At 46.1% G+C, this 27641-nt stretch overlaps 1 protein-coding gene across 1 annotated transcript; it reads right to left on the bottom strand.

Annotated features, from left to right (window-relative positions):
- Positions 1–416: 416 nt before the first annotated feature.
- Positions 417–27613, bottom strand: ANAPC5 (anaphase promoting complex subunit 5). The gene is given in 17 exon segments (XM_083476566.1): positions 417–913; positions 1323–1485; positions 2081–2228; positions 4409–4516; positions 6039–6160; positions 13448–13522; positions 15828–15963; positions 16920–17101; positions 18002–18089; positions 18940–19035; positions 19037–19224; positions 19777–19878; positions 20458–20524; positions 22513–22708; positions 23690–23799; positions 26411–26490; positions 27191–27613. Coding segments are annotated over 17 exon segments (2484 nt in total). The 5' UTR covers positions 27599–27613; the 3' UTR covers positions 417–698.
- Between the last annotated feature and the right edge of the window lie 28 nt (positions 27614–27641).

The raw sequence follows: 27641 nt of genomic DNA, 5'->3' as shown, positions 1-27641 counted from the left end.
TTGCCTTTGTTCATGTGGTTTCAGATCTCTTGAGACATCCACGAGAGCTAGAAATGTTCTTTTCCTTAGAAGCTGGTGAGGATGGCATGCTTTGTGGAACCTAGAAGTAGTTTAAGAAAGTGACTGTACTGCATCCAAGCCAGGCATAGAGGCTCTTAGTCCTTTCTGAGCCAACCACTGGGGAGACGGGGAGAAGTCCCACACTTTATGAAGAAATTGCACAATTCGCAAGTAAGTCGCCAATTAGCTGCCCACACAACTAACCTTTTGTGTTCCTAAAGCCTACTTTCCCTACAATGGAGCGACTTGTACAGCCAAATGCTCAAGTCTCGGCTGCAAGAAGAAGGGGGGCAGGAAATCCCCAAGCAAACCATGAATTGCAGCCAAAGCGAAACATATTTCAGGGCAGACAGAAACATTATTTCTTTATTGGTACTGATTTCCAAATGCTGAGGATTGCACAGAACAAGAGACATATAATAATAAATGGAAGGAGGTGGGGGAGGAACTCCAGATGTTTTGGACTACCACCTCATCAGCCCCAACCTAAACATGAGGACAGGACGAGTCTCGGAAAGGCTGCTGCAGAGGAACGGATTAGGAGGCAATCTATTTGAGAGTTCTCTTGCACAAGTCCTGCTGAAGCAGAACGGCGCTGAGCCCTGTTGTTCTGGAGTGAGGCCCTCTGCTCAAAGGGCTCATTTGAAGGCATTGATCAAGGGGACCCCCCGCGCAGGGAGCTCCTGGTGCAGCTGGCGGAAGAGCATGGCACACTGGTTCCTCTCCTGGGCCTTGCCAAGGCTGTGAAACAGCCTGGCCTGGAGATAAAGGACATCCCGGAGCTGCTCCTTACAGTCCACCTTGGCAAAATAGGTTTTGGCTTCGTTGAGGTTCAGGATAGCTGACTCCAGAGCTGCCGAAAAAGAACAAAGTTTTCCTTCTGCTGCTTAAACATTTGCCTGTTTGTTTCATAAAATCCATATATTGCCCAACTGTTAACCCCCCCCCCTCCTCAAAGATCAAACAGTGAAATATATTAAAATGCAGTTGATTAAATAGATTATAAAGCCAGCTGCCTATCAGCATTCTGCCTGAACCAAGCCTCCACCAGCCACGCCTCTCCTTGGCCCTGCTCCGTCCCCTTCCCATATCACTTCCCTGGCTGGACTGTGTCCCTGGGCGGAGGACGGAGGGTGGGGTGTGTACCCAAGGGATGCCCTTGAAGGCCTGTGCCTCTTGGGCTGAGTCCTCCCACCCGCAATATATCGTTTCACTCGCATGCCTATGGACTAGAGATGAGGAGGTGCACGGAGAGGTCTTACCTTCCGCCTTCTTCTGGGGAGGGTAGGAGGCAGCAGAGGCGACCTGGCACTTGGCCACCAGGAAGATGGCGGCTCCTTTGTCCAGCACTGCCCCGTGAGCCAGGATGGGCTCAATCGCCATGTGCAAAATGCTCAGCGCTTGCTCGGGAATGCCAAGGATTAGCTGGAAGGGAAGCGGGAGCCTCCCAATGTTAGGCAGAGATCATCACCTGCTGGTTTAGATTTCGCTTTGCTGAATTAGGTATTGTGTAGAAGTTAAAACGGGGTTTGGGGAACTTGTGATGCTCCCAGGTGTGAGTGGACTACAATTCCCACCATCCCCAATGGCTGGCTGCGCTGGCCGGGACTGATGGGATTTGGAGTCCCAACTGCAGATTATGTTGGTGAACAGCTATTTTAGATCCCACATTCCAAGGTCATTCACTAAGTCCAAGTACAGGAGAATGAAATAAATGCCTATTATCCCCCCTTTTGTTATAATTATTATAGATTTATATACATAAAATATATATTTATTTACAGATAAAAATAAGAACCCCTGAAAACATAGATAGAGCAATCATTTAAAAACAATTAAACATTGATAGATGCATTAAACTTATATGCATATGTAAGTTTTACCATTTCTTTCTGTGCATCGAATTTTAAACTGCAAGCCTCTTGGGGCGAGGGGCTGTCCCCTTACAGCACACTGACAGAACTGCATAAAGGAGCAGGAAGAACAAAGCAGGTACGGCTTGCACCTGTGCCAAATATACCTGGGAGAAAGCCAAGTTGAGGATGGTTTCAGAGGCCAAGTACTGGAGGCGGTATTCCTGGGACAGAGCCAGTGCCTGGAGCAGGACGGGCAGAGCTATTGTGTGGCACAGAGACCTCCAGTAGAGCTCAGCAATGGACAGGAGGACACTAAGTCATGCAGGGGGGAGCAAGGAAAGAAATACAACAGTGTGCGTAAGTAGAGGAGCGGGAAAACCCAACTCTTAGGAATGTAGGAAGCTACTGCCTATCAAGTCAGACCACTGGTCCCAATTGTCAAGTATGGCAGCAGTGGCTCTCCAGGGTTTCATAGAGCCACAGAATTTTAGAGTTAGAAGGGGCCCAAAATGTAGTAGTAGTAGTAGTAGTAGTAGTAATAATAATAATAATAATAATAATTTATTATTTATACCCCGTCCATCTGGCTAGGTTTCCCCAGCCACTTTGGGCGGCTTCCAACACAATATTAAAATACAGTGGTGCCCCGCAAGACGAAAAACCCGCTAGACGAAAGGGTTTTCCGTTTTTCGATGCGCTTCACAAGACGAATTTCCCTATGGGCTTGCTTCGCAAAACAAAAAAGTCTTGCGAGTCTTGCGATTTTTTCGCTTTCCCCCCCTTTTTCTAAGCCGCTAAGCTGCTAATAGCCTTTTAGCCGCTAAGCCGCTAAGCCTTTAATAGCCGCTAAGCCTTTAATAGCCGCTAAACCGCTAATAGCGCTAATCCACTAATAGGGTTGGTTCGCAAGGCGAAAAAACCGCTAGACGAAGAGACTCGCGGAACGGATTAATTTCATCTTGCGAGGCACCACTGTACAATAATACACCAAACGTTAAAAGCTTCCTTAAACAGGGCTGCCTTCAGATGTCTTCTAAAAGTCTGGTAGTTGTTGTTCTCTTTGACATTTGGTGGGAGGGTGTTCCACAGGGCGGGTGCCAGCACCAAGAAGGCCCTCTGCCTGGTTCCCTGTAACTTGGCTTCCCACAGTGAGGGAACTGCCAGAAAGCCCTTGGCGCTGGACCTCAGTGTCCGGGCAGAACGATGGGGGTGGAGACGCTCCTTCAGCTATACTGGACCGAGGCCGTTTAGGGCTTGAAAGGTCAGCACCAACACTTTGAATTGTGCTTGGAAACATACTGAAGTCCAACCTGCTACAATGCAGAAAATGCAGTCAAAGAATCCCCGACAGATGGCCCATCCAACCTCTGCTTAAAAACCTCCATTGAAAGAGAGTCTACAGATTCCAAGGTAGTCCATTCCACTGTCAAAGAAGTTCCTACCAGCAGAAAGTTCTTCCTGAGGTTTAGTTGGAGCTTGAAGCCACTGGTTCGGGTCCCACCCTCTGGAGCAGGAGAAAACAAGCCTGCTCCATCCTCCACGTGACAGCCCTCCAGATATCACCTCTCCTCTTCTCCAGGCGAAACATACCCAATTCCCTCAACTGTTCTTCATAAGGCTTGGATTCCAGATCCCTGACCATCCTGGTCACCCTCCTTTACATACCTTCTAGCTTCTCAGCTGGGAACTGGACACAGGACTCCAGGCTGGGTCTGACCAAGGCAGGATAGAGCGGTGCTATTGATCTAGACCAGTGCTTCACAAACCTGGGTCCCCAGCCATGTTGGACTGCAACTCCCATCATCCTTGACCACTGATCCAGCCAGCTAGGGATGATGGGAGTTGTAGTCCAACAACAGCTGGGGACCCACATTTGAGAAGCACTTTCAGAGAGGAGACCTACCTATTCCTACCTAGGGGTGCTGGGAACGGAATCCAGGACCTTCTGCCTACAGAGCAGGTGCTTTCCTACTGAGCCACAGGCCCTGCCCAGCACTTGAAGCTGGTATTATAGCCCCAGCCCTTCTTGCAGGACATGGAGAGAATAAAACAGAGGAAGCAGTGTGAAAGGAAGCACACTGCAAGATATCTGAAGTGAATTACAGCCAGAATAATAAAAATAAAAATGCACAAGTATTTTATTCTTATTTTTAAAATAAATAAGTAAAATACAATATAAAGTCTGAAGTGATTTACAAGCAGAGTAAAAACAACAACAATAAAAATAAAAATACACAAGCATGTTTATAATGTAATCAACATACTGGTGATGCCCAAATGCCAGGAAAGCAAAACATTATTTGTTAGTGCTGAAATGAGGGCTGCCGACACCAGGCGGGCCTCCCTGGGGAGAGCATGCTGCATGCGGGGAGCTGATACAGGAAAGCCCTGTGAGCTTCCCCCAGGCCCACGAAGGAGGCCCAGCAGGACCCCCAGCCTCACCCCACGGCTGCAGGGCTCTCAGAAGGCCCCCAGGGAAACTCAATGCTTACCTGATCACCATCTCAGTGTTCTTAATTTTCTGGCAGTGAATCAAGAGCTTCTGCAGGAGTTTGTGCGCCTCAGACATTTGATTCTGCGCTTTAAGCAGGATGGCTTTTCTGGAAGACAGAATCCCAGGAGCCCCCAAAATGGAGTCTGAAGCACGTCCAATTTGCAGTGATTTCAAGTGCTCAAAATCAAAGGGATGTCAAAGTGCTTATTTTTGGCTGGATCAAGAGTAAGATTTTATTTACTTGTATCCCACATTTTAGGGCCTTACAGTCACCAACCACTAAAAACAATAAAGAAATAAAGAAATAAATTCCTCATGTTCTTTTAAAAATTTCTGAGAATTTAAATTTCTGTGGTTTAATTTACGTTTAAAATTTTGTATATTGTCTTGGGTTTTTTTTAATCATAGTAAGCTGCTTTGAGACCTAGATGATGAAAAGCAGGATATAATTATTCAAAATAAAATACCGACTTCTAATAGTATAATGCAAAGAATGGATTGCAATGAAGCGTCAATAGTTTCTGATTCAACCCTAATGCAGGGGCTCCGAAACTGTGGCCTGCAAGTTTCATTCAGGTGGCCCATGGTGTGTCCACTTTATATATTCATAGTGGTTTTTAATTGCATTTTAATTGCTTCTTTTATTTTTATTTATTTTATTTATTAAATTTATATACTGCCCTTCATCCAAGGATGAGTTTACAGTATAAAAACACAAAAATTCATAACATAATAACAGACAAACAAATAACCCCTCTCCCACCAACGCATCTGAAAGGTCATAGAACTCAGCAAGGCAAAAGTCACCTCGCCATGGCAAGAGCCAATTGGCATCGGGCAACAGACTTTTCAGAAAGGGGGAGTTAAAAATTGTTTGCTTTCCCTCTATTTATGGGCTCCCGGGTGGCATCCTGCCCTACCCAGAGCATTCACACTGCGGGCGCAGAGCAGCATGGTATGCAGAATGCAGCTTGCTCAAACGCTGCGGAGGGAGGAGGCACGCAGAGGGGCAGGAAGGCCCAGACCCAATCTCTGGCATTGGGTGGCAAGCGAGGAAAGACTGCCTGAGCTCCAGAAGAGCAGCTGCCAGCCAGAGAAGACAAATAGTAGAACTTGCTCCATCTAGCTCAGTCGTACATACACTGACTGGCAGCAGCTCTCCAGGGTTTCGCACAGGCGTCTTGTGCAGCTTCACCTGGAGACGCCAGGGATTGAACCTGGAACCTTCTGCACAGATCTGTGGCCTGGCCTATAGGGAATAAGGAAGCATCCTAGTTATGTTTCTCTCTCTTCTTAAAAGAAGCAAGTTTTTCCAAGCTCCTAGGGCTGTACGATGGGTAGTGAAACATCCAGCACTGGCAGTCCATGCACTCAACGGCTGAGGGCCAATGAGGCTTTTCCCAACTCATGCGGTGAAGCATTACTAATGCATGTACAAAATGTCTTGTGTATATTTTTTATTTTTATTTTCTACAGTGTAACAGTGGGGAAAGCTAGCACAAGTAGAAAGAAAGAAAGAGGAATACAATCCCTTATCCCACAGGCATTTTAATCCCATGTTAATGCTAATCCCGTTTCAAGGGGACATCAGGAGAGGCCCTTGTTCCTGCAGGTGTGTGATCTCTTACCTGTAAACCCCCTCGGTGCTATTCAGGGCTGTAATCCCAGCCACCAGGGAGCCAGCAACATGGTACTTGCCATCGTTCATAGCTCTGTCAAACTGGATCTTCTGCTCAAACAGCATCCACAGCTGGACAAGAACATTTCCGGATCAGGTTAAAAAGAAACAGCACAGGAGTCTTACTTACACCCCCCCCCTTCATAAATATATGACATGCCAACATCATATAGGTATGTATTTTACAGAGGTACTAACATTTCAGGTTCTGCTTTCTTTGGCCTGACACAAATCAAAGGGTGCTGTAGCCAAGATGGCCATGACAGAACCCAGAGGATGGGGTGCTTGCTTTAGCAGACTGGGTCAGGTATTGTTATCCTCCAGAATGCAGTCGTCTGGCGTTACTGGTGTCACGTCCATGCATCCGGAAGTCCTTTCCGATATTCCTGGATCAGGTGGCATCTCTTTTTCCAGTTCACTCATCCCTGCAGTCCCCTCCCTGTCCATTTACTTTTTTAAAAAATATAATTTTTATTAACAGGCCAATCAAATCACATCAATTCCAAATCACATTAGTTCCAAATTATACAGCCAAATTTTTAAAATTTTGTTGGGGGTACCCATACTTCAAGCTCCGAAAGGGATCCAAACATCACTCTTGCTGCTGCTTTAATTAAACAGATCTATCCAGTTCTGTCCAGATAGTCTCTTTGTTATTTTCCTCATCTTCTTGTTGTTATCATATATTCCTTTCTTTGTGATCTCTGATAATCTTCACAAGCGGGTTGAAAACAAACATGTCCTGTGTGGGTTTTACACTTTCCAAGAGTCCTATCACATAAAGGACAGACGCCATTTCCACACCTCCGTAAAGAACATTCCCACAGTCTGCCCGTTGATTTCACAGGCTTGCCAATCTATATCTCAGGGGGCTCTGCCAGGTCAAGATCACATTCCGATCACCATACATTCGCATTCCGATGACCCTGGTCCTCCTCCCCCTCGTCCTCCTATGAGCAAGCCTGTCTAAAAGACGCTCCATTTGTAACTGCGTCATAAAGCTTTCTTTCCAATCCCCGATGTTTCCACCAGTCCTCTCTTTAATCAATAATTCATTTCCACACAGTTTCTTATTCTCCTGCTTGTGATTAGTAATTTGCAATGATTCTTCTCTCTCTGGAGGGGAGGGTTATTGAATACTCACATAAGACAAAAAAGACAAGTTATTTCCTCCCCCCCCCTTTCTGGTTCAGTCCGACATACAGTGGTGCCCCGCAAGACGAAATTAATTCGTTCCGCAATTTTTGTCGTCTAGCGAATTTTTCGTCTTGCGAAGCACGAAATCCCATAGGAATGCATTGAAAATCAATTAATGCGTTCCTATGGTCAAAAAAAGTCCAAACAAAGCCAAATTTGGTACAACAACAGTTTATTAACTGCTCTTTAAAGTCACACATACTGTAAAGAGCAGTTCAAAAATTGAAGGGAAAATAAATAAACTTTATAAACATGACAGAAATACATTTAAAAATCAACAAAGTACAGTATACAGACATTTTCTAAGACTCTGGGGGAGCACTTGAAGAAGGCTCCTCTTCCACTCTTTGCTTCTTGGTCAAGAACCTGTCCATTGTCTGCTGCTTCATCCGCCTTTTCAGCAGCTCCCTGAAATACGACATGACCCTCGTATCATAAAAGTTCCCAGCGTCATGTGCCACGTGCTTCTCATGGTGGTGTAGATCTGCAAAAGTCTGCACCTCCTTCCACCTCTGGCAAATGTCCCTCAGTCTTTCGGAGGACAGCCGTTCCCCAGTTGCTTCCTCCTCTTCCAGTGAGGCCTGCTCCAGCGCAGCCTCTGCCTGCAGTTCGACCAGCTCCTGGGTGGTCAGCTCGTCGTCGTGCCCCTCTACCAGCTCGCAGACGTCCTCCTCCGTGACCTCCAGGCCCATGGTCCTCCCCAAGGCAACAATGTCCTGCACCACTGTTGACTCTGGTGCATCAGAGTCACTTGGTGCCACACAGTCCGGCCACAGGTTGCGCCAAGCGCAATTCAAATTTCTCTGGCTGATCCCTTTCCAGGCCGTGTTGACCATCTTCAAGCAGGTGGCAATGTCGAAGTGGTCCTTCCAGAATTCCCGCAGGGTGATGGTGGTGCAGTCAGTCACCTCGAAGCATCGCCTGAAAAGCTCCTTGGTGTAGAGTTTTTTGAAATTGGCGATGACCTGCTGATCCATCGGCTGGAGCAGTGGCGTGGTGTTAGGCGGCAGGAACATGATGTTGATGAAGCTGAACTCCTCCAACAAGTCCACCTCAAGGCCTTTAGGATGGGCAGGAGCATTGTCCATCAGAAGCAAAGCCTTCAGCGGCAGGTCGTTGTCCAGCAGGTACTGCTTGACAGCAGGGCCAAAAGCAAGATTGACCCAGTCCACAAACAGCACACGTGTGACCCAAGCCTTGCTGTTGGATCGCCACATGACACTCAGCCGCTCCTTGTCGATCTTGTGTCTCTTGAAGGCCCGTGGGTTCTCCGAGTGGTACACCAGCAGGGGCTTGATCTTCAGGTCGCCGCTGGCGTTGGCACAGAAGAGCAGGGTCAGACGGTCCTTCATGGGCTTGTGGCCAGGCAGCCTGGACTCCTCCTGAGTGATGAAAGTCCTTTTGGGCATCCTCTTCCAAAACAGCCCGGTCTCGTCGCAGTTGAAGACCTGCTGCGGAACGTAGCCCTCCGTCTTCACAAGCTCCAGGAACTCCGCTGCAAAGTCTTCAGCCGCAGGAACATCAGAACTGGCAGCCTCTCCATGCCTGACCACGCTGTGGATGCCAGATCTCGTCTTGAACCGGTCAAACCAACCTCTGCTAGCCTTGAAGACTTCTGGCTCGGCTGAGGTTCCTGGCTGATCCCGGATGAGGTCAGCATGCAAGGCCTTGGCCTTCTCACAAATGACGGCCTCAGACACTGTGTCCCCTGCACGCTGCTTCTCTTCTATCCAGATGAGCAGCAACTTCTCGACCTCCTCCAGGACAGCTGGGCGGTTCCTCACGATCCTGGTGACTCCCTTGGCTGCATCAGTCGCCATGATCTTCTCCCTCATCTTCAGGATGGTCCCGATGGTCGATGGGTTCCTGCCGTACTCCCTGGCGATGTCCGTCACACGCATTCCGCCGTCGTGCTTCCGAATGATGTCCTTCTTCATCTCCAGCGTCACCTTCTCCTTCTTCCTCTCGCCGGCCACCGCAGGAGCAGTCTTCTTGGGTCCCATGGCAGCACAGGTCCTACCTTTGTAAACTCAGAAACAGAAAAAAAAATCAGTGATGTGCTTCAAACCCAAAAAATACAAAAGCACCCAGCCACCCACCACACAGAAATTAAAACCCAGAACCAAGGCCTTGAATCCCAAGCACCCCAACCCCAAATCCAAAATCCCAAAAACCCCCAAAAAAGTTTTAAAAGTTGAGCTTACCAAATGGATGAAAGAGAAGTTCTGGAAAAGCTTCAGCAATCAACCACCGAAGTCCTCAGGAACCTCAAATGGCTGTAAAAAAAGTTTAGGAAAAGCTTCAAAAATCACCAATGTCTTCAAAAACCTCAACTGCTCCCACAGACACGCACCAACCCACCCATAACACAGAAATTGCAAACCCCTCCTCAACTGCTCCCCCAGCCCCTCCCCTACTGCTGCAAACCCCTCCTCAACTGCTCCCCCAGCCCCTCCCCTACTGCTGCAAACCCCTCCCCAACTGCTTCCCCACCCAGACAAAAAAAAATTCAAAAAATAACAACAAAATTTCAAAAAAAAACAGCCATGCCTAGTGGTCACAGAAAATCATAAAAATTCCCAAAAAACCCCCACATGGTCCCAGATTTCTGCAGAAACCTCCCCCACTGTTCCCCTAGCCAGCCAGCACTCAGAAATTCAAACTCAGAAAAAAAAATTTTCAAAAAAAAACAGCCATGCCCAATGGTCACAGAAAATCATAAAAATTCCCAAAAAACCCCCACATGGTCCCAGATTTCTGCAGAAACCTCCCCCACTGTTCCCCTAGCCAGCCAGCACTCAGAAATTCAAACTCAGAAAAAAAAAATTTGAAAAAAAACAGCCATGCCCAATGGTCACAGAAAATCATAAAAATTCCCAAAAAACCCCCACATGGTCCCAGATTTCTGCAGAAACCTCCCCCACTGTTCCCCTAGCCAGCCAGCACTCAGAAATTCAAACTCAGAAAAAAAAATTTTCAAAAAAAAACAGCCATGCCCAATGGTCACAGAAAATCATAAAAATTCCCAAAAAACCCCCACATGGTCCCAGATTTCTGCAGAAACCTCCCCCACTGTTCCCCTAGCCAGCCAGCACTCAGAAATTCAAACTCAGAAAAAAAAATTTGAAAAAAAACAGCCATGCCCAATGGTCACAGAAAATCATAAAAATTCCCAAAAAACCCCCACATGGTCCCAGATTTCTGCAGAAACCTCCCCCACTGTTCCCCTAGCCAGCCAGCACTCAGAAATTCAAACTCAGAAAAAAAAAATTTCAAAAAAAAACAGCCATGCCCAATGGTCACAGAAAATCATAAAAATTCCCAAAAAACCCCCACATGGTCCCAGATTTCTGCAGAAACCTCCCCCACTGTTCCCCTAGCCAGCCAGCACTCAGAAATTCAAACTCAGAAAAAAAAAATTTCAAAAAAAAACAGCCATGCCCAATGGTCACAGAAAATCATAAAAATTCCCAAAAAACCCCCACATGGTCCCAGATTTCTGCAGAAACCTCCCCCACTGTTCCCCTAGCCAGCCAGCACTCAGAAATTCAAACTCAGAAAAAAAAATTTGAAAAAAAACAGCCATGCCCAATGGTCACAGAAAATCATAAAAATTCCCAAAAAACCCCCACATGGTCCCAGATTTCTGCAGAAACCTCCCCCACTGTTCCCCTAGCCAGCCAGCACTCAGAAATTCAAACTCAGAAAAATTTTCAAAAAAAAACAGCCATGCCCAATGGTCACAGAAAATCATAAAAATTCCCAAAAAACCCCCCACATGGTCCCAGATTTCTGCAGAAACCTCCCCCACTGTTCCCCTAGCCAGCCAGCACTCAGAAATTCAAACTCAGAAAAAAAAATTTTCAAAAAAAAACAGCCATGCCCAATGGTCACAGAAAATCATAAAAATTCCCAAAAAACCCCCACATGGTCCCAGATTTCTGCAGAAACCTCCCCCACTGTTCCCCTAGCCAGCCAGCACTCAGAAATTCAAACTCAGAAAAATTTTCAAAAAAAAACAGCCATGCCCAATGGTCACAGAAAATCATAAAAATTCCCAAAAAACCCCCACATGGTCCCAGATTTCTGCAGAAACCTCCCCCACTGTTCCCCTAGCCAGCCAGCACTCAGAAATTCAAACTCAGAAAAATTTTCAAAAAAAAACAGCCATGCCCAATGGTCACAGAAAATCATAAAAATTCCCAAAAAACCCCCACATGGTCACAGATTTCTGCAGAAACCTCCCCCACTGTTCCCCTAGCCAGCCAGCACTCAGAAATTCAAACTCAGAAAAATTTTCAAAAAAAAACAGCCATGCCCAATGGTCACAGAAAATCATAAAAATTCCCAAAAAAAACCCACAAGCCCCCAGATTTCTGCAGAAACCTCCCCCACTGTTCCCCTAGCCAGCCAGCACTCAGAAATTCAAACTCAGAAAAATTTTCAAAAAAAAACAGCCATGCCCAATGGTCACAGAAAATCATAAAAATTCCCAAAAAAAACCCACAAGCCCCCAGATTTCTGCAGAAACCTCCCCCACTGTTCCCCTAGCCAGCCAGCACTCAGAAATTCAAACTCAGAAAAATTTTCAAAAATAAGCAACCTGGCACAATGGTCACAGAAAATCATAAAAATTCCCCAAAAAGGCCCACAAGCCCCCAGATTATCGCAAACCCCTTCCCAACACCAAGTCCTTGAATCCCAAACACCCCAACCCAAAATCCAAAACCCCCCCAAAAAGTTTTAAAAGTTTAACTTACCAAATGGATGAAAGAGAAGTTCTGGAAAAGTTCTGGAAAAGTTTTGGAAAATCTTCAAAAGTGAGCAAAGTCTGATAAAAGGCTACCAAACCACGTGCTAACAGTTGCTCCTCGAAGCCAAGTCGCAACTGCAGCTGCTCAAGCTAAGCACCCTTGGTTTTAACGGTTTTTACACAAAGGAAACAATGTCGCGAGACGTTTTCGTTTTGCGAAGCAAGCCCATAGGGGAATTCGTCTTGCGAGGCAAATCGCGGACAAAAAAACCTTTCGTCTAGCGAGTTTTTTGTCTTGCGAGGCATTCGTCTTGCGGGGCACTACTGTACCGATCTTTTAATGATGGTTCTTCACTTGATTTATTGTCCAGCCCGTTGCTCCGCTCACAGAGATCCCATTATTCAGCAGTCTTTACTCCCAATCTTCACTTGATGTATGTGCATTAGCTTCTTTCCAATTATATATTCCCAATTATATATTTCGAGCTAATGCTAACCATTAGAGACAGCATCAGGGAGAGTCGACCTCACCCGAGGGCTTCCTGCCAAGTGCCCACACCCCCCTTCTTTCGAATCCGGGGGTGAATTATGGGCACAGCTGGCAAGGCAGTCCCCCCCATTCCCTTGGGGGGGCAGGGGAGGCTGCATACTCCAAGATCAGCCTCTTAATTACCTCATGTGGGTCGGAGAGATGTTATTGTCAGCCATCTTCCAATACGCCCCCTGGTGGCCCCCTCTCCCTGTCCATTTACTGAAGAGAGTCTTTCGTCCAAGTCCTTTGCTTAACCAGTGCCTCATGGAAAAGGACTTCCTCTTGCCTGCCCTGAATCTCATGCCAATCACCTTCCTTGGAGGACCAAGGAGGGGAGGAGGAGGAGAATCACTTTTCTTTCTTCACACCATGCATAATGGCATCACTTGCCGCCTTATCTCTAAACCAGGGCAGAGGAACCTGTGGCTCCTCCAGATGTTGCTGTATTGCACCTCCCACCTTCCCTGAGCGCTGGCCATGCTGGCAGGGGCTGGAGGAAGATGGGAGCCCAACAGAACTGGGGAGGCACCATGTTAGCCTTTTTTCATCAGGTGAGCTGCTCCAGATCCCTGGTCACATTTTGGGTAGGGTTTTACTTTTCACCCTTTCTGCTCATCTTTCCCCAGCTGTACATTAGCCTTTTTGAGATGTGGGAACCAGAACTATTCTCACTCAAGTCTGCAGAGATCTTCCTCCAGGTGAAGCATGGGAATTTAAGAGGTTAAGAAGCCCCCCCCAAAAAAAAATCCTGGACACAGCACTGTTCAGAAATGCTACCCAAAGCAAGCTGAGAGTGCTGCTTCTTCTTCTTCCCTATGTCATAAAAAAGACAAGTCTCTGCTCCCAAGGAGCTTACAGTCCAAACATTGGGCCTCACCTGTGCATGCTGACTGTTGGGAGGAAATCTCTCTTTCAGGTGCTTCAGTATTTCAGAGGCTGCTGTAAAATAGCCCTGACACAAACATACACAGAAAGACAAGACTGAAGTAAATGTTCAAGAAATTGGTTCTCAAAATAGAAACCTTGATGTCTATAGAAACTCCAAGAAAAAAAATTAAGATTTGGGTAACAATCCTGCTAAGGCTAAGTGCTTTTAAGTCACATTGATTTCAACAGAAGTGAGAACTCTCTCACTGAAAAAGCCCTAACAGAACTTGCCTTTGACTGGACTCTGTCCTTGACTATTTATTTGATTTCTTTTTTATTTCCTAACCTGCCTTTTTGCCATGGTACACAAAGGAGTTTAGAAGAAAAATAGAAAAATAATATAAAGTGCCCCAGAATGAAACAGCCTGAAAATAAATAACTGATTAACACACCATTACAACAGCAGCCTCATGCAGATTATCAACAAATAAGTGATTTTAAGAACAGGTTTGGTGTTTTTTTTCTTTTCATAGTATGGCCTACTTTTGTCAGATGCAGAAATGGAAAATTTAAAATGGTTCTACCCAAGCAGGAACTGTAGAACCTTCTGGGACCTGGGAACTATTCTCCATTAGACTCACTTTTTCAGGTGGAACCCCCAAAGCACATCATGGCTATACTTGGGCAGTCATGGAAAGCTATCAAACATATGACACTTGCATGAGTATCCAACCAGAGAGTTCACTTGACAAGGGGACTCCACAATGGGCAAGTGTCATCAATTTGCTGACGCCAGGGTGGTGGTCTGATGGGAGCTGCTCTTTCCCAGAATGGGAAACCGAGAACCCAGCCACATGTTGGAAGTGGGCACCATCCACTGGTGTCCTGCATGGACTGTGCAACAGCTGAATTGATTGGTGGGTGAGATAGGAGTGCCACAAGGAGAAAAAGCAACCCTACTGGATGAGGGGGTGGAGCCTAAGGATGATTGAAAAGGCTTGGAAGTCTGACAGACAAGGGAGGCAAGCAAGCATGCTCACAGCAGATTCAGACGATGCCTGAATATATATTATTAGACATTATCCTAGGGCTACCATATGTTCCGACAACATTTGGGCTCAACAACCTTTGGGGTGTCCTGGTTTTTACTTTTTGAAATATGACAACCCTACATTATCTATATTTATAGCAGCCCCATTCACCAAATGGCCCTAGGGTGGATTACAAGGCCATCACAACTAAAATCAAAACAATCTCTCAAAGGACCTGTTGATGGCATTCTACCATTGCACTGTACTAACTTATGGTCTGTGCGTGTGGTTTGGGAGCTGCACGGCCAGGGAAAAAACAATGCTATCCAGGGTTGTAAAGACTGCAGAGAGAATTATTGGGTGCACTCTTCCCACCTTAGATCAAATCTATGCTGCCAGGTGCCATAAGAAAGCGGCAGAGATAGCACATGATAGTACGCACCCTGGAAATGATCTCTTTCAGCTTCCGCCTTTATAGGGTTATAAAGGCCAGGACTACACTAATGCAATTCTGGTTCTAAACGCAGCATAAGGGGTCTCTGTAGTATAGTGTATTTTAAAATGGGGTTTTAGAGTTTTTAGGGGTTTTTGAATGTTTTATGTAGTTTTGTGGTAGTTTTATGTAGTTTTTCAATTTCATTGTTCCGCAAGGGACAATGACAATAAAGATATCGTATATCGTATATACTTTTATTCAAATTGTATTACAGTCATACCTTGGGTTACAGATGCTTCGGGTTGTGTGATTTCGGGTTGCGCACCGCGCCAAAAACCAGAAGTACTGGAACGGGTTAGTTCTGGGTTTCGGCGGTAGCACAGAAGCGCCAAATTGCGCTTTGTGCATGTGCAGTAGTGCCAAATCGCGACCCACGTATGCGCAGACGCGGTGCTGCGGGTTGCGAACGTGCTTCCCACACAGATCACGTTCGCAACCCGAGCATCCACTGTATTAAAAACCACAGAACAAAGCAATAACAATATTAACAGAACAGCAAAAGGCTGGTGAAAAAAAACTGAGCAGTCAGGAGAAGCAGATAATTCCTAGGCCTCTGAGGCTTTGGCACATCTTGTCCTCTCTCTTCCAGGAGCTAAAAGCTGGAGCAAAAGCTCTCTGTAGCAGCAAAGGGGTGTCTTTCAAGGGCTAAAGACAGCCAGAGACTTGCTCTTCTAGTTTAAAAGCTGAATTTCTCCTTGGTCTTTCCAGGCCGTCCCAGAGCCTTTTAGAACCAAGGTGCTGCTTCAGGGGAAGAGTGACCTCTCCCTCCAGCCTCCAGGAAGAAAAAGAACTGCCAGTTACAGAGCAGATGACTGCGTGGAACCAGAGCATGCAGCCCCCCCACACACACACACACCACCCACCTGCTCCGCGTGTAGTTCTGCCAGGTGGCACAGCACCACAGCAAACGATTCGTTGTTGTTCTGCTGCACACCCACGTTCACGGCCTCCAGGCTGTTCATGCTCAGCAACATCTGGGCCTGTTGGAGGGCCATGGTGCTAAGGCAAGAGGAAGATTTGAGTGCTGAAGGATGCTAGCCACAGACCCAGCACCTCAGGCTATGTGCAGAAGCATCTCATGTACTTTGCAGCAAAAAATAAAATAAAATCCTTTGCCAGCAACATTAAAAAATATATATATTTTTTGCATGTTCCCTTTTTATTTCCGTTCTGCTGGTTGTGGGGATGACAGAGAAACTTTGTAGGGCAACGAATCCTTGCTTCTGACAGCTGGAGATCCAGGATTCCCTCAAACTGCTGAGGTTTAGTAGGGACATGTGAGATCTGCAACAGAATGTTGCAGCATGGGGTGCTGTTGCCCAGTGCTCTTGGATACTCCATCCCACCCACCCAGACCAAATTAATCAGCATTCCATCGCCACTGAGCATGCTCAGTTCTTTAGGACTTCCCTGTAGGTTCACTGCATCTTCTTCTGGCAAAGTCAAGTTGTACATATATTGAATAAAATAAGTTGGATTGAGCTGTTTTTTGTCTTCTCCCACCTGAAGCTGTTTCCCCCCTGGAGCAGGTGGGCCTGCTGTGCAGCCCTGGTGCAACCTGCGGCAAGAGGGAGACATCATGCAACAGGGAGCAGACGAAGCCTCTGGGGCTGCCAACTATATTCAGATTTTTGGTACTTCTGCAGCTGATGGGGTTCTGCCAAGCCTGCTGGTCAATCTTTCCCGTGCATGAGTGGTGCCACAATGGTTACATATGCAGCAGCACTCACAGCTTGAATACCGGAAATAGAAGGAATGGTTGGCCACAAGCTTCCGGGGTTTTAGAATTTTAATTTTTGCACCCACCCATTTTAGAAACTTTTGTTTTTAACTGACAGCAGAGATTACCAGGAAGCCTAAGTCTGTGGCCAATACCACATTCAGCAGCCTTTCCCCATTCCTGCAGAATCAGAGCACAAGGCAGGCGCAAGCGGATGGATAAGGGTCTGCTCTACCTGCGACCGTACAGTCTCCAAATGGCCGTCTTCTGGGCAATGCTGATGTCAATGAGTTCAGACAAGCTGTGTTTCCAGTGCAAGAGGTCGGAGTCCTTTAAGGCGCCCATGAGTTTGTTGGCAGTCTTCCCCGCAAAAGCTCTTTGCTGAACCAAGGACTGGATCCCCAGGGAAGCTAAGTACTAGGAGAAAGGAACAAAATATATTAAAAAAAAAAAAATATTTTATTAAGTTTCCAAACACAAGATAAACAATAAACACACAAAATCCCTTCACCAAGAAAGTAACAAACATAAAAGACAAATACAAATACACCAACAAACAATGTAAGACAAAAGAAGTAAAAAAAAAACCCCAACTGTTCAAAACATTTTTTTTTTTTATATAACTAACTGGACTTCCTCACATCTCCCTAACCCTGCATTCTTTGTAATAAAAAATACCAGCAAATTATTACCTTATTTCAAACCTTATTTTGTACTTTTCAAATGTTATATTTCTAAATTTAAAGTAATTTTTGTTAACTTATTTGTACCTTAAATTAAACATAATATTTCTTTAAATTTCAACCTTTTATCACTTGTAACTTAGTTTTCTATATCTCAGATTCAAGTTACTGGAGTCATATTTTTCTGAATCGTGCAAGGAAAGGAACAAAATAAACAAAGTCACAGAATTTGAAAAGGGAAGCAATTAGTCAACGAGAGCCCCAAGCAAACGACAAGAGCCAAGCTCGCAGGGCCAGAGTTTGGAGAAGGGAGGCAGCTCAGCGGCAGAGTGCCTGCAGGAAGTCCCAGGTTTAGTCCCTGGCATCTCCAAGGACAAGGTGTGTTTGGGGGAGCGACTGGGAACAGGGTGCTTTTGGGTGTGTCACCCCAGTTACAGAACCTTCTCCCAGGGAGGGCTGCAGCCAAGCATCCAATGGATTTTTTAAAAAGGGAAATCTGCTGTGATTGCCCTTTACAGTTGTAAAAACTGAAGTTTTGCTTATTGCTAACAGCCCTTAACACATTTAATCCAAGGGCTGCGTAAAATGGTTATAATGACAAAGGAATGGATAAATAAGGGTGGGAGAGACATACTGGCAATCCGAAATAGACGGCTTTCTTCACAGAGTGCTCCAAGAGCACACAGCTGTCCGACCTTTTCTGCTCCAAGACGTACAGCCAGCTCTGGAAAGTGAAGAGTTAAGGGGGGAATGAATGTTGCATAATAGTTTAAATCACTCTTCCATAACTTGGTACCTTCTGGATGCTTAGAAGTACAGCATGTGCTGGCTGGAGCCAATGAGAGATGTAGTCCAAAACATTAGGAGGACACCAGGTAGGGGAAGGCTGGTCCACAGACACAACAGAGGAGCAGTAGATTCTCCTCTTTTATAGATGCCTGCAAACAGCCTTTCAGGAGTCAAGCATGCCAAAAGTGAGCCTCACACTAAGAATGGATGCCAGTGGACCACAAATCAATGGGACCCACAGAGTTATGGTCATAGGTTTCGACAGTGGTTGATGCTGCTTCTGATGTTTCACAGCTTTCAAGTTTTTATTCTGCCATTGAGGCAGGAATCTTCTCTCTCTGATTGGTGCCATTAAAGGGGAAGGAAAACCTACAGAAGCCAAGGCATTTACCAGTAAAGATTTGAGAACAGAGTTCAAACTCCTACAGGCGTTTAAGCTCCCAGTGCAGTGTTCAAATGGTTAAGGAATACAGATTGAGCAAAAGAATGCTTTTACACAGCCATACTTGTTACGGCCAGAGCCAGCTGGAGGCAAAAAATCAGCTTTTAAAACCTAACAAGTCAATTGTTTTCTTCGTTTCCTTTTTTAAACTAGATGAAACATGGGCTGGATGGAAACAACAGATCACAATTTTAAGCCGTTTAGTAAAACCAGCCAAGATTTTTGCAGACCTGCAGCCTGTCCGATCCTCAGAGTTTATGGCAAATAGGAACAGCATCTGTGAAGGCACCAGTAATGGAAAGGAAGTGAGCAACAGTTCTGTCACACCATCTTGAGTTCACATGAGATCTCTCAGAGGGAAAGCAGCAATGTGGCAGATGGGGGAAGAAGATCTCATGCCAATTTGTGCAGCAGGAGGAACACGAAGCAACTCACTAGTGACCAAAGCGGCAGTGCAGCGCAGCCAAGTTGAGAGCTGCGTATCTCAGGCTCCGTCCGCAGCCTTCATCGCCGTTGCTTTTGCTTTCTGCGCCGGTGAGAATCAAGCGGTCAAAGTAGTGAAGGAGACTGTGTGTTGAACTGAAGACATCTTGGACCCGAAGGCCGTTCAAGTAGCTTAAATAATGCTGGAAGTGAAAACAGCAGCAAACAGCAGCTTGTGAGTGATCAGAGGCAACTGCAATGGCCACATTGAACACAGATTTAGCGCACAGTAATTTGGTGAAAGGTTGTGAGGTCACCCAATGACTAGGGGCCATGAGGCCAAGAATCTGGTGGGCTAATTTCAAACCACAGTACTTTCCACTTTTCTTATCACTGCGGTCCCCCAACCACATGCTCCTCTTTTTCCTGCCCATTTCCCCTTTCTCAATTTCCCACCCCCTCCTTCTCTCAGCATTCAGTACCAATTCCCATTGCTTTCCCAGGTGCCCTACCTTTCCTAGCTGCTCATTTGTTGACACATTCTTCTTTTCTGTATGCCTTCCTTTAGAAACAGGACACCTCTACCAACGACAGCTCTGCTGCCTGACCTGCCGAGGGCATAGTAGCTCAGCCAATGATGGTCAGAGATGGCACTAAAACTGTTACCAGCGCTACCAACACCAAACTGCTGAGTGTGCTACAGTACAGATTACACCAGACTGCCTAGGGGGGGGGGGGACCCAAACCAAACTTACCGCTTCAGCAAAATCTGGGTTAAATTTTAACAAGCTGTTCAACTCCTTTTGCAAAGATGCTGGAGAGAGAGCTTTGGTCTCATCATTTTTCAATAAAGATGCCTGGAATTAAATGAAAAACCTGTCACTTGAGCAAGCAGACAAAGACAAGCATGAATTTGCTGGGATTAAAAACCATTTAATGTTATTATCACCACAGCAACAGAATCCCTTCCATATCAAGAAGAAAGAGGTGGTTGACAGCATGTTTACAAATTACCATGGAGAGATTTAGCCAAAGCTTTGTTAGGCTACACTCAAAAGAGAGGCTCTTGCTAATTTGATTACGAGAGATGAAAAGCGGGCTTAAGGGATTCAGGCAAGAATGGCTCTCAAACATACCTTTCATTCTAGCATCCAGATGTCAATGCAACTGAACTCAAAGGCTGGGATCCAAAGCCCTTTGAAATTTTCAATCACATCAAGAATATATTTTACTTTAAAAACTGTTTCAGAACTCCAACAGAGTGAATAGGTATTAGGGTGTGAGGAAACAGGACAGACCTCACGTGGCATGTTAAAGACACTAAGAATGGAGCATGTCTGGGGATAACCAGGTGCCACCATGGAAAAGCCCCCCTCCCCAGAAGCCACAACTTTAGCTCACCCGACTGGCAGGTTTAAGAATAACTATTAACTTACCTGTTGAGAGAGGAAGTATTCTGCTTGCTTCTGTGACAGCGGGCCATTGCAAGATATTTCTTCCTCCCTTGAGACAGAGCAGAAGACCCACTGTGAAATTCCTTCAGAATTCTAGGCCTGCTAATAATTACAAGAACACCTTACCCCAAGGCTACCAAAGAGGCTGAAATGGCTTTTCTATATGCTCAGCCTATTGAATCATAAATGAAGAAGTCCTGGGGGTCAAACACTACTTCTGGCCAGAACCACTCACTCACTCACTCACTCATTTTCAGCCCCTCATTTGCAATATGGGTGTAATATCGACAACCTCCATGTCTTCCCAGGGTTGTTGTAAAAAAGATTGAGATAATGTGCCTTAAGGAGTGGGGGGAGGTGGAAAATGAGCTCAGAGATACAGCACGTTTTGCATGAGGAAGATCCTAGATTCAGTTCCTGGCATTTTCTGTTAGAAGGATCTAGTCACAGATGATGGGAGAGACCTTTTCTCAAGATTCTGGATGGATTTGCTGTGCCAATTAATGGTTCCTCATTATCTTGGGAAAAAGGGACAAGTGAGGTGCCGCAGGGTTCTGTCCTGTTGCTGTCCAATATCCTTATAAACGACTTTGAAGGAATTGAAGGGATGCTCATCAAATGTGCAGATAACACAAAGCTGGGAGGGATAGCTAATGCCACAGAAGACAGAACTGGGATTCAAGATGGCCTTAACAGATTGGAGAACTCGGCCCAAACTAACAAAATGCGTTTCAATTGGGACAAATGTAAGGTTCTGGAAGAACCAGCTGAACAAATATAAGATGGGCGATATCTGGCCTACCAGAAGTACCGTATTTTTCGCACTATAGGATGCACCAGCCCATAGGACGCACCTAATTTTTTTGGGGGGGTGGAAATAAAGGGGGGAAATTATTTTTTTTTCCCCCCCAGGCGCGTGGGAAGCCCGAGCTTTTAAAAACGCACCTACCCTAGTTTTTAGAGGAGAAAAGGATATCTGCCCGAAGCGTGGGGCGTTCTGCTTCAGAGCGCCCAGCGCTCCGGGCGGCAGGCTGCTATCCACAGCCTAGGGAGCCCTGCGGGAACTCCCGCGGCCTCCCCAGGCTTGCTGATAGCTTCCTGAAGCCTGGAGAGCAAGAGGGGTCAGTGCGCACCGACCCCTCTCGCTCTCCAAGCTTCAGCGAAAGCCTCCATTCGACCCATAGGACGCACACAGATCCCCTTCATTTTTGGAGGGGAAAAAGTGCGTCCTATAGGGCGAAAAATACGGTACATGTGAAAAGGACCTAGGGGTCTTAGTAGACCACAAGCTTCACATGAGTCAACAGTGTGATGCAGCAGCAAAAAGGGCTAATGCTCTTCTAGGCTGCATTAACTGAAGTCAAGTCTAACGTTCTAATCAAGGGAAATTATAGTCCTGCTCTATTTTCCCTTGGTCAGACCACAGCTGGAGTACTGTGTCCAGTTCTGGGCGCCACAATTTAAGAAGCATATGGACAAGCTACAATATGTGCAGAGGAGGGCAACCAAGGTGATCAAGGGTCTGGAAACGAAGCCTAATGAGGAACAGTTGAAGGAATTTGGTATGTTTAGTCTAAGTGTGAGATGAGATATGATAGCCATCTTCAAATATCTGAAGGGCTATCACATGGAGGATGCAGCAAGCTTGTTTTCTTCAGCTCTGGAGGGTGCGACCCGAACAAGTTACAAGAAAGAAGATTCTAACTAAACACCAGGAAGAACTTTCTGACAGTAAGAGCTGTTTGACAGTGGAACAGACTCCCATGAGAGGTGGCGGACTCTCCTTCCTTGGAGATTTGAAAGCAGGGATTGGATGGCCATTTGTCATGTATGATTTAGTTGAAATTCCTGCACTGCAGGCGGTTGGACTAGATGACCCTCAGAATCCCTTTCAACTCTACAGTCCTATGATTCATATGGCTGTGCTGGCAGCAGCTGATGAGAACTGGGAGGACACCAAGCTGACAAAAGCTGCTGGAAGAGTATTTATCAAAGCAGGGCAGAGACAAGTTTTAGAAACAAATCTTAGAAGCTTACCTGAGAGGCCCATCAAATTCATCTTTCTCCATCTTCCCTTCCAGCTCCCCACAGTGGGTCAGTTCCATCTCAGTCTCGTCTCCTCCGCTTTTCTTCTCATCATTTTGGAAGTACTGCTGAAGAGCCGTGTAAAGCTTGTACACTTGGCTGAATGAGAGCTTGTTGTACGCCAGGATCATGTGGCGCAGGAACAAGCCTACAGAGAGAGGGGGGAGGGATCTGTTTCTTGGAGTGTATTAAGATGTCTTGATCTCCATCAAATCCTGCAGTACCCACATAACACCACTATGGGGAGCCAGTCCTTATAACCAAGATAAGCATACTCCATGCTAAAAAAAATTTTAATCACATGCCCAAACAAACTCTAATTTTGCACTCTGGATGAATGCTGCAACTTAAGCAAAGCAAATCCACTTTGTTTTGCATAGCTTGTTCTGGTCATGAATAGTGCATAGGAGCTCGGTGGCTCACTTAACGTGCAACTCCAATCACTAGAAACCATATTCAACCATACCACTGGCTTCTGAGATTTTAACTAACATTTCCCATCCACTTTTCTGTATATCTTCACAGGCGTAAGGATCAGAAACTAGTACAGACTCAACTCATAGAGAACTGAATTCTTTGCTCTCCAGTTTTCCTTTACTCCCACAGACTTTCAGCAAATGTATAAACCCACCCATTCCTTTCTGACCTCTCTGCTAGCCACTCCTTTTATAGAGGAGTTTCCCTAAGACAGTAAAGAATTCTCAGATCTCCTCATCTCAAACCAAAAGGCTTCTTTTTCCTCTTTCTCCCTCACACACAGTTTCCTCCATGGTCTCCACTAGTGAAAACATAAATGAAAGGCTGCTTCTCACCTGACAAAAATTGGCACACTGAAGTCACTAATCAAAACCATGTTTTGTGCAACGTGCAGGTATTGGGAAACTGCAGCTTGCTGGAGTTTTAAAAAACTTATCAGTGCAAAATATCATCAGATGTGATAAGCTACACATATGACTCTTTGTAATGTTAGAAACAGCTTTACCTTGAAAATAGGAGGGAAGTGAGAGAAGCCCTGCTTTCTTTCCCCTGCCCAGGAAGAAGAGGTGAGCACTGTGGGCTCAGGACTCTGGCAGCCCCTAAGGATAAAGAGAGGCTCTCCAAGGTTTTTATATAATAAATGATACAATACCTACAACGCTGGTTTTGTGAACTTCTGGTTCTGTTCCACTGAATGCCTCCGAAAGATCATCAAAGAATTGTTCCATATCTTTCAACTCCCCTCCTGCCATTAGCTTTATTCTGCAAGTGATACCACCACACAGAGAGTCAGATCATGTCCATCCAGCCCAGTTCTGCCTACTCACATTGGCTGAAGCTCTCCAGGAGTCTCAGACACAGGCCCTTCCCATCCCTTCCCACTTGCTACCTGATCATCTCAACGGGAGATGTCCTGGACTGAACCTGGGACCTTCTGCATGCAAACCACATGATAGTCCACCAAGCTATTGTCCTCTCCCCAAAGAATAATGTGGGGAAAGGGGCAGGGGGCAGCATTCATTTAGAAAGTGGCATTAAAATTAGATCACTCTGGAATGTCATTAATATTATTAATTATTATTATTATAATTATGTGCCAAAGAACAGGGCCAGAAACAGACTCGGGTAAAAACAACCAGCTCAGCAATCTGTATAATTTTCTGTGTGTACAGAGCACTTGGACGAGGATACGAAAATACTAGAAATGGCACTATTACATCATGCTACTCTGTTAGTTTTTTGGGATTTATAGGTAGACAAGTTCTCCACACCTTTAAACTCTATAAGCAAGCATTTGCAAAGAGAGCTTTGTGTTGTTGTTTTTAAAGTTTCAAATAAATGACTTTTAAACAAAACAAAAACTAGGTGTTATACAAATCTGTAGCCAGGATCCAAAGAACTACATAATTAACTCTATTATTAGAACTTTTTAAACAGTATTCTGAAAGTGAGTGACTTCCAAAGCTATTTGTGATATGACATGAGGGCAGTGATGTCTGTTTTCCCAAGACCATCCCACAGAACATGTGCCCACCAAACCCTCAGAGTAGCTATTTAGCTCCTCAACAATATGTCATTTTCTCCCAACAGTGGCCAAAATAAATTTTATAAGTCAATAATTCAGTCCTTATTTTCATTTGCCCAAGGGGAGATCATTCTGGGGGAGGGAGATTTCAGCTGGAATATATGGGGTGTGACTCCCCTCCCATAAGGCTTTTCTATAAAGGTTATACAAAGTCCTATATAAACAAATGCAACTGCTTCAAATTTTTAAAGAACAGGATATAAGCGATGTCTGGAGTGAGCTAAACCCATCATACATATTCATAGTGAGTTCTAAATTCCAAGTGCCTATTCTGATGTAGCCAAAGAAGAACCATTATTGCGTTAATTAGTATTTATTGTTGTGTATTAATCGCCTTCTAAAAATGTCCCAGTTCAATGTAGAAAATGTAACAAAAACATTTAAAAACAGATTACTTTAAATATAATACAAAATTAATACATATGGCAGAGACCTATTCATTCAACTGGGACAGCTTGAGAGAGTGGAGGGCTGTCAGGGCTTGCCAGGCGTTTTTGGCCCTTGGCCCTTTAAGTAGTCCTTACTCCACACCAACAGGCAATGGCTCCTGAGGAGACCATAACTGGACATTGTTTGGAGACTCCAGCTGTGGGAGGAGGTAGGAGCACTTTCCATTAGCTGTCTGGTGGAAGAGAGGGAACCCTATTGCTGTGCCTTACGCAGAATGAAGGTGGGGCGGTGTATAAAAACCCTTAGAGAACAGGATGAACATCCAGAGGAGGGAATAGGCTGGATGCCTAAACAAGGCGCTTCTACAGAGATTGGATATGGTTCTTGCTTCCCCACTGGAAGCTTTCTTCAGGCTGGGCCTAGACAGAGCCCCCCCCCCCCCGCCAAACAGCTGGAGAGGCATAGAAGCCCTCAATTTCAGAATAAACCTGCCCCCTGTTGGAGGAGACCCTCCCCTGGAACCCTTAAGCAGCTCTAAGATTTGACTTGCTGGGATTTAGGACTGACTCCTGAGCGGAATGAACTAGAAAAGGGAGAGGGAGTCTTGGACACTCTGAAGAAAGAACTACAGTGGTACCTCGGGTTACGAGCTTAATTCATTCTGGAGGTCCGTTCTTAACCTGAAACCGTTCTTAATCTGAGATGCGCTTTCGCTAATGGGGCCTCCCGTTGCTGCTACGCCGCCAGCATGCGATTTCTGTTCTCATCCTGGGGCAATCCGAGGTTTGCAATCCGAGGTACTACTTCCGGGTCAGCAGAGTTTGTAACCCGAAGTGTTTGTAACCCGAAGCGTTTGTAACCTGAGGTACCACTGTACACTCAAGCAGACCCCTGGAAGAAGAGGCATCATCAAGCTTGGGTAAACCCCTCACCCCCATGGTTTGCAGAAGTACACCTGCACATGATGGGGGATGGGAGGGAGGGAACCCAAAGGTGGGGGGAACTAAAAAGCAGTCCAATGAGGTTTGAGCATGCTGAGTATTGCAGTATTGCAGTATTGACTATTAAGGGCAGGGAGAGAGGGAGAGGCAGGAAAACTGGGCTGGAGAATTGATAGAATAGAGTTTCCTGGAAAATGGCTTTGTTGGCTTACTGCATATTGAACCAGAGCATTCTGCACTGCCCTTTGGTTTTCCTACTTGTTTAAAAAGCCACATTGCTCTGTTTCAGGTTACTTAGACAATGTGAACTTTAGATCAAAAGTCACTAAACCTACTACTATGTCAATTTATCGTGTCCTTATCTACATACTTGTTTAATTCTGCTTGAAAGGTATTCAGGGTTAAGATTAAGAACTCTCATCTCAGTTATGTTTATGGAAAGAACAAATGAACTTACCTTATTTGAACAGAACTTGCTAAGTGAGGGCAGCATTCTTCAATAGCCTTAATCAAGCGAGACAGTGTCATATCAGGCCCCTAAATAAAGCACATGGAAAAACACAAAATAGTTAACAGCAATTTCCAGATGAATACAAAAGTAAACTGTACCAGCCCCAACATCTATAGCCATCTTTACTACTACAGGAAAGAATGTGCCCAACTTTGCTTGTTGCACTTGCACTACAAGAATTCCCAAGCTGGGTAATGAAGGAAAGAAAAATCACGAATAGCTCCCTATGCATCCAAAGAACCCTACTGAAACTCCACCTTCCTTGCAGCTCTGAAGGTGCAGCAGCCCTGTCTTCTTCACCTGGTCACTCTGGCACTGCCATCAAAGGCAGTCCTACTCCAATGCCCAGTGAAGAGGGGCCAGGAAACAGAAGAAGAGAAGAGCGCTATCAGAGCTAAACAAAGGAAAACCCTGACACCTCCAGTGAAACCTAACCTGCCTCACAGTGGTGTTGTGAGGGAGAGAGAACCATGCGCACCACCTTGAGCTCCTTGGAAGATGAAGGGGGCATATCAATGCAAACCACAAGCTTTCGCCGACGACAGTGCGCACGGGCATGAATCTGATGCCCCCGTGTATGTAGGTGTGTGTTGGATAATAAGCGGCGAGGAGAGAGAGGAAGGAAGTGCAGAAGGGACAGAGCTGAGCCCGCGTCCGGCAGCGCGGCCCCTCGCCCAAGTGCTGCCCCGGCCGACCCCCCCCCCGACCCCCGCTTCCCGGCCCCACCTGCAGCAGAGGCAGCAGCAGCCGGTTGAGGCGCCGCCTCTCGAGCAGGCTGAGGTGCGGCCCGGCCCGGCCCAGCTCGCCGATCAGCACCAGCAGCGCCATCTTGCACGGAGTGACCCAGTCCTTGATGCCGAAGACGTTGGCGTGCACCACCCCGTTGGTCATCATGGGGTTGAAGTACAGGCTCTCGTGCACGCTGGCCATAGCGCCGCACAGGCGAGCCTCGCACGCACGCACGGGCGCTGCGCAAACGCCGCCGTCACCCCGGCAACCGCGCCCTCCTCCCGAGCCGCCCCGGCGCGAAAAGCCCAGGAGCCAATCAGAGCGCGGCTCCAGTACGGCGTACTTCTGGGTTGAGGTGGAAACGCGGGGCGCGAAGTGAAAGGTTCCGCGTTGCTTTGGTTCCATGTCAGGGGGGAAAGGTAGGGTATGTAAATAAATATAAAACCAT

Source organism: Podarcis liolepis (genome assembly GCF_965112155.1).
Source record: "Podarcis liolepis genome assembly, chromosome: 15".
Taxonomy (NCBI): Eukaryota; Metazoa; Chordata; class Lepidosauria; order Squamata; family Lacertidae; genus Podarcis; species Podarcis liolepis.
Note: the sequence above shows the minus strand (reverse complement) of the source record. Positions and strands in the feature narration are given on the sequence as shown.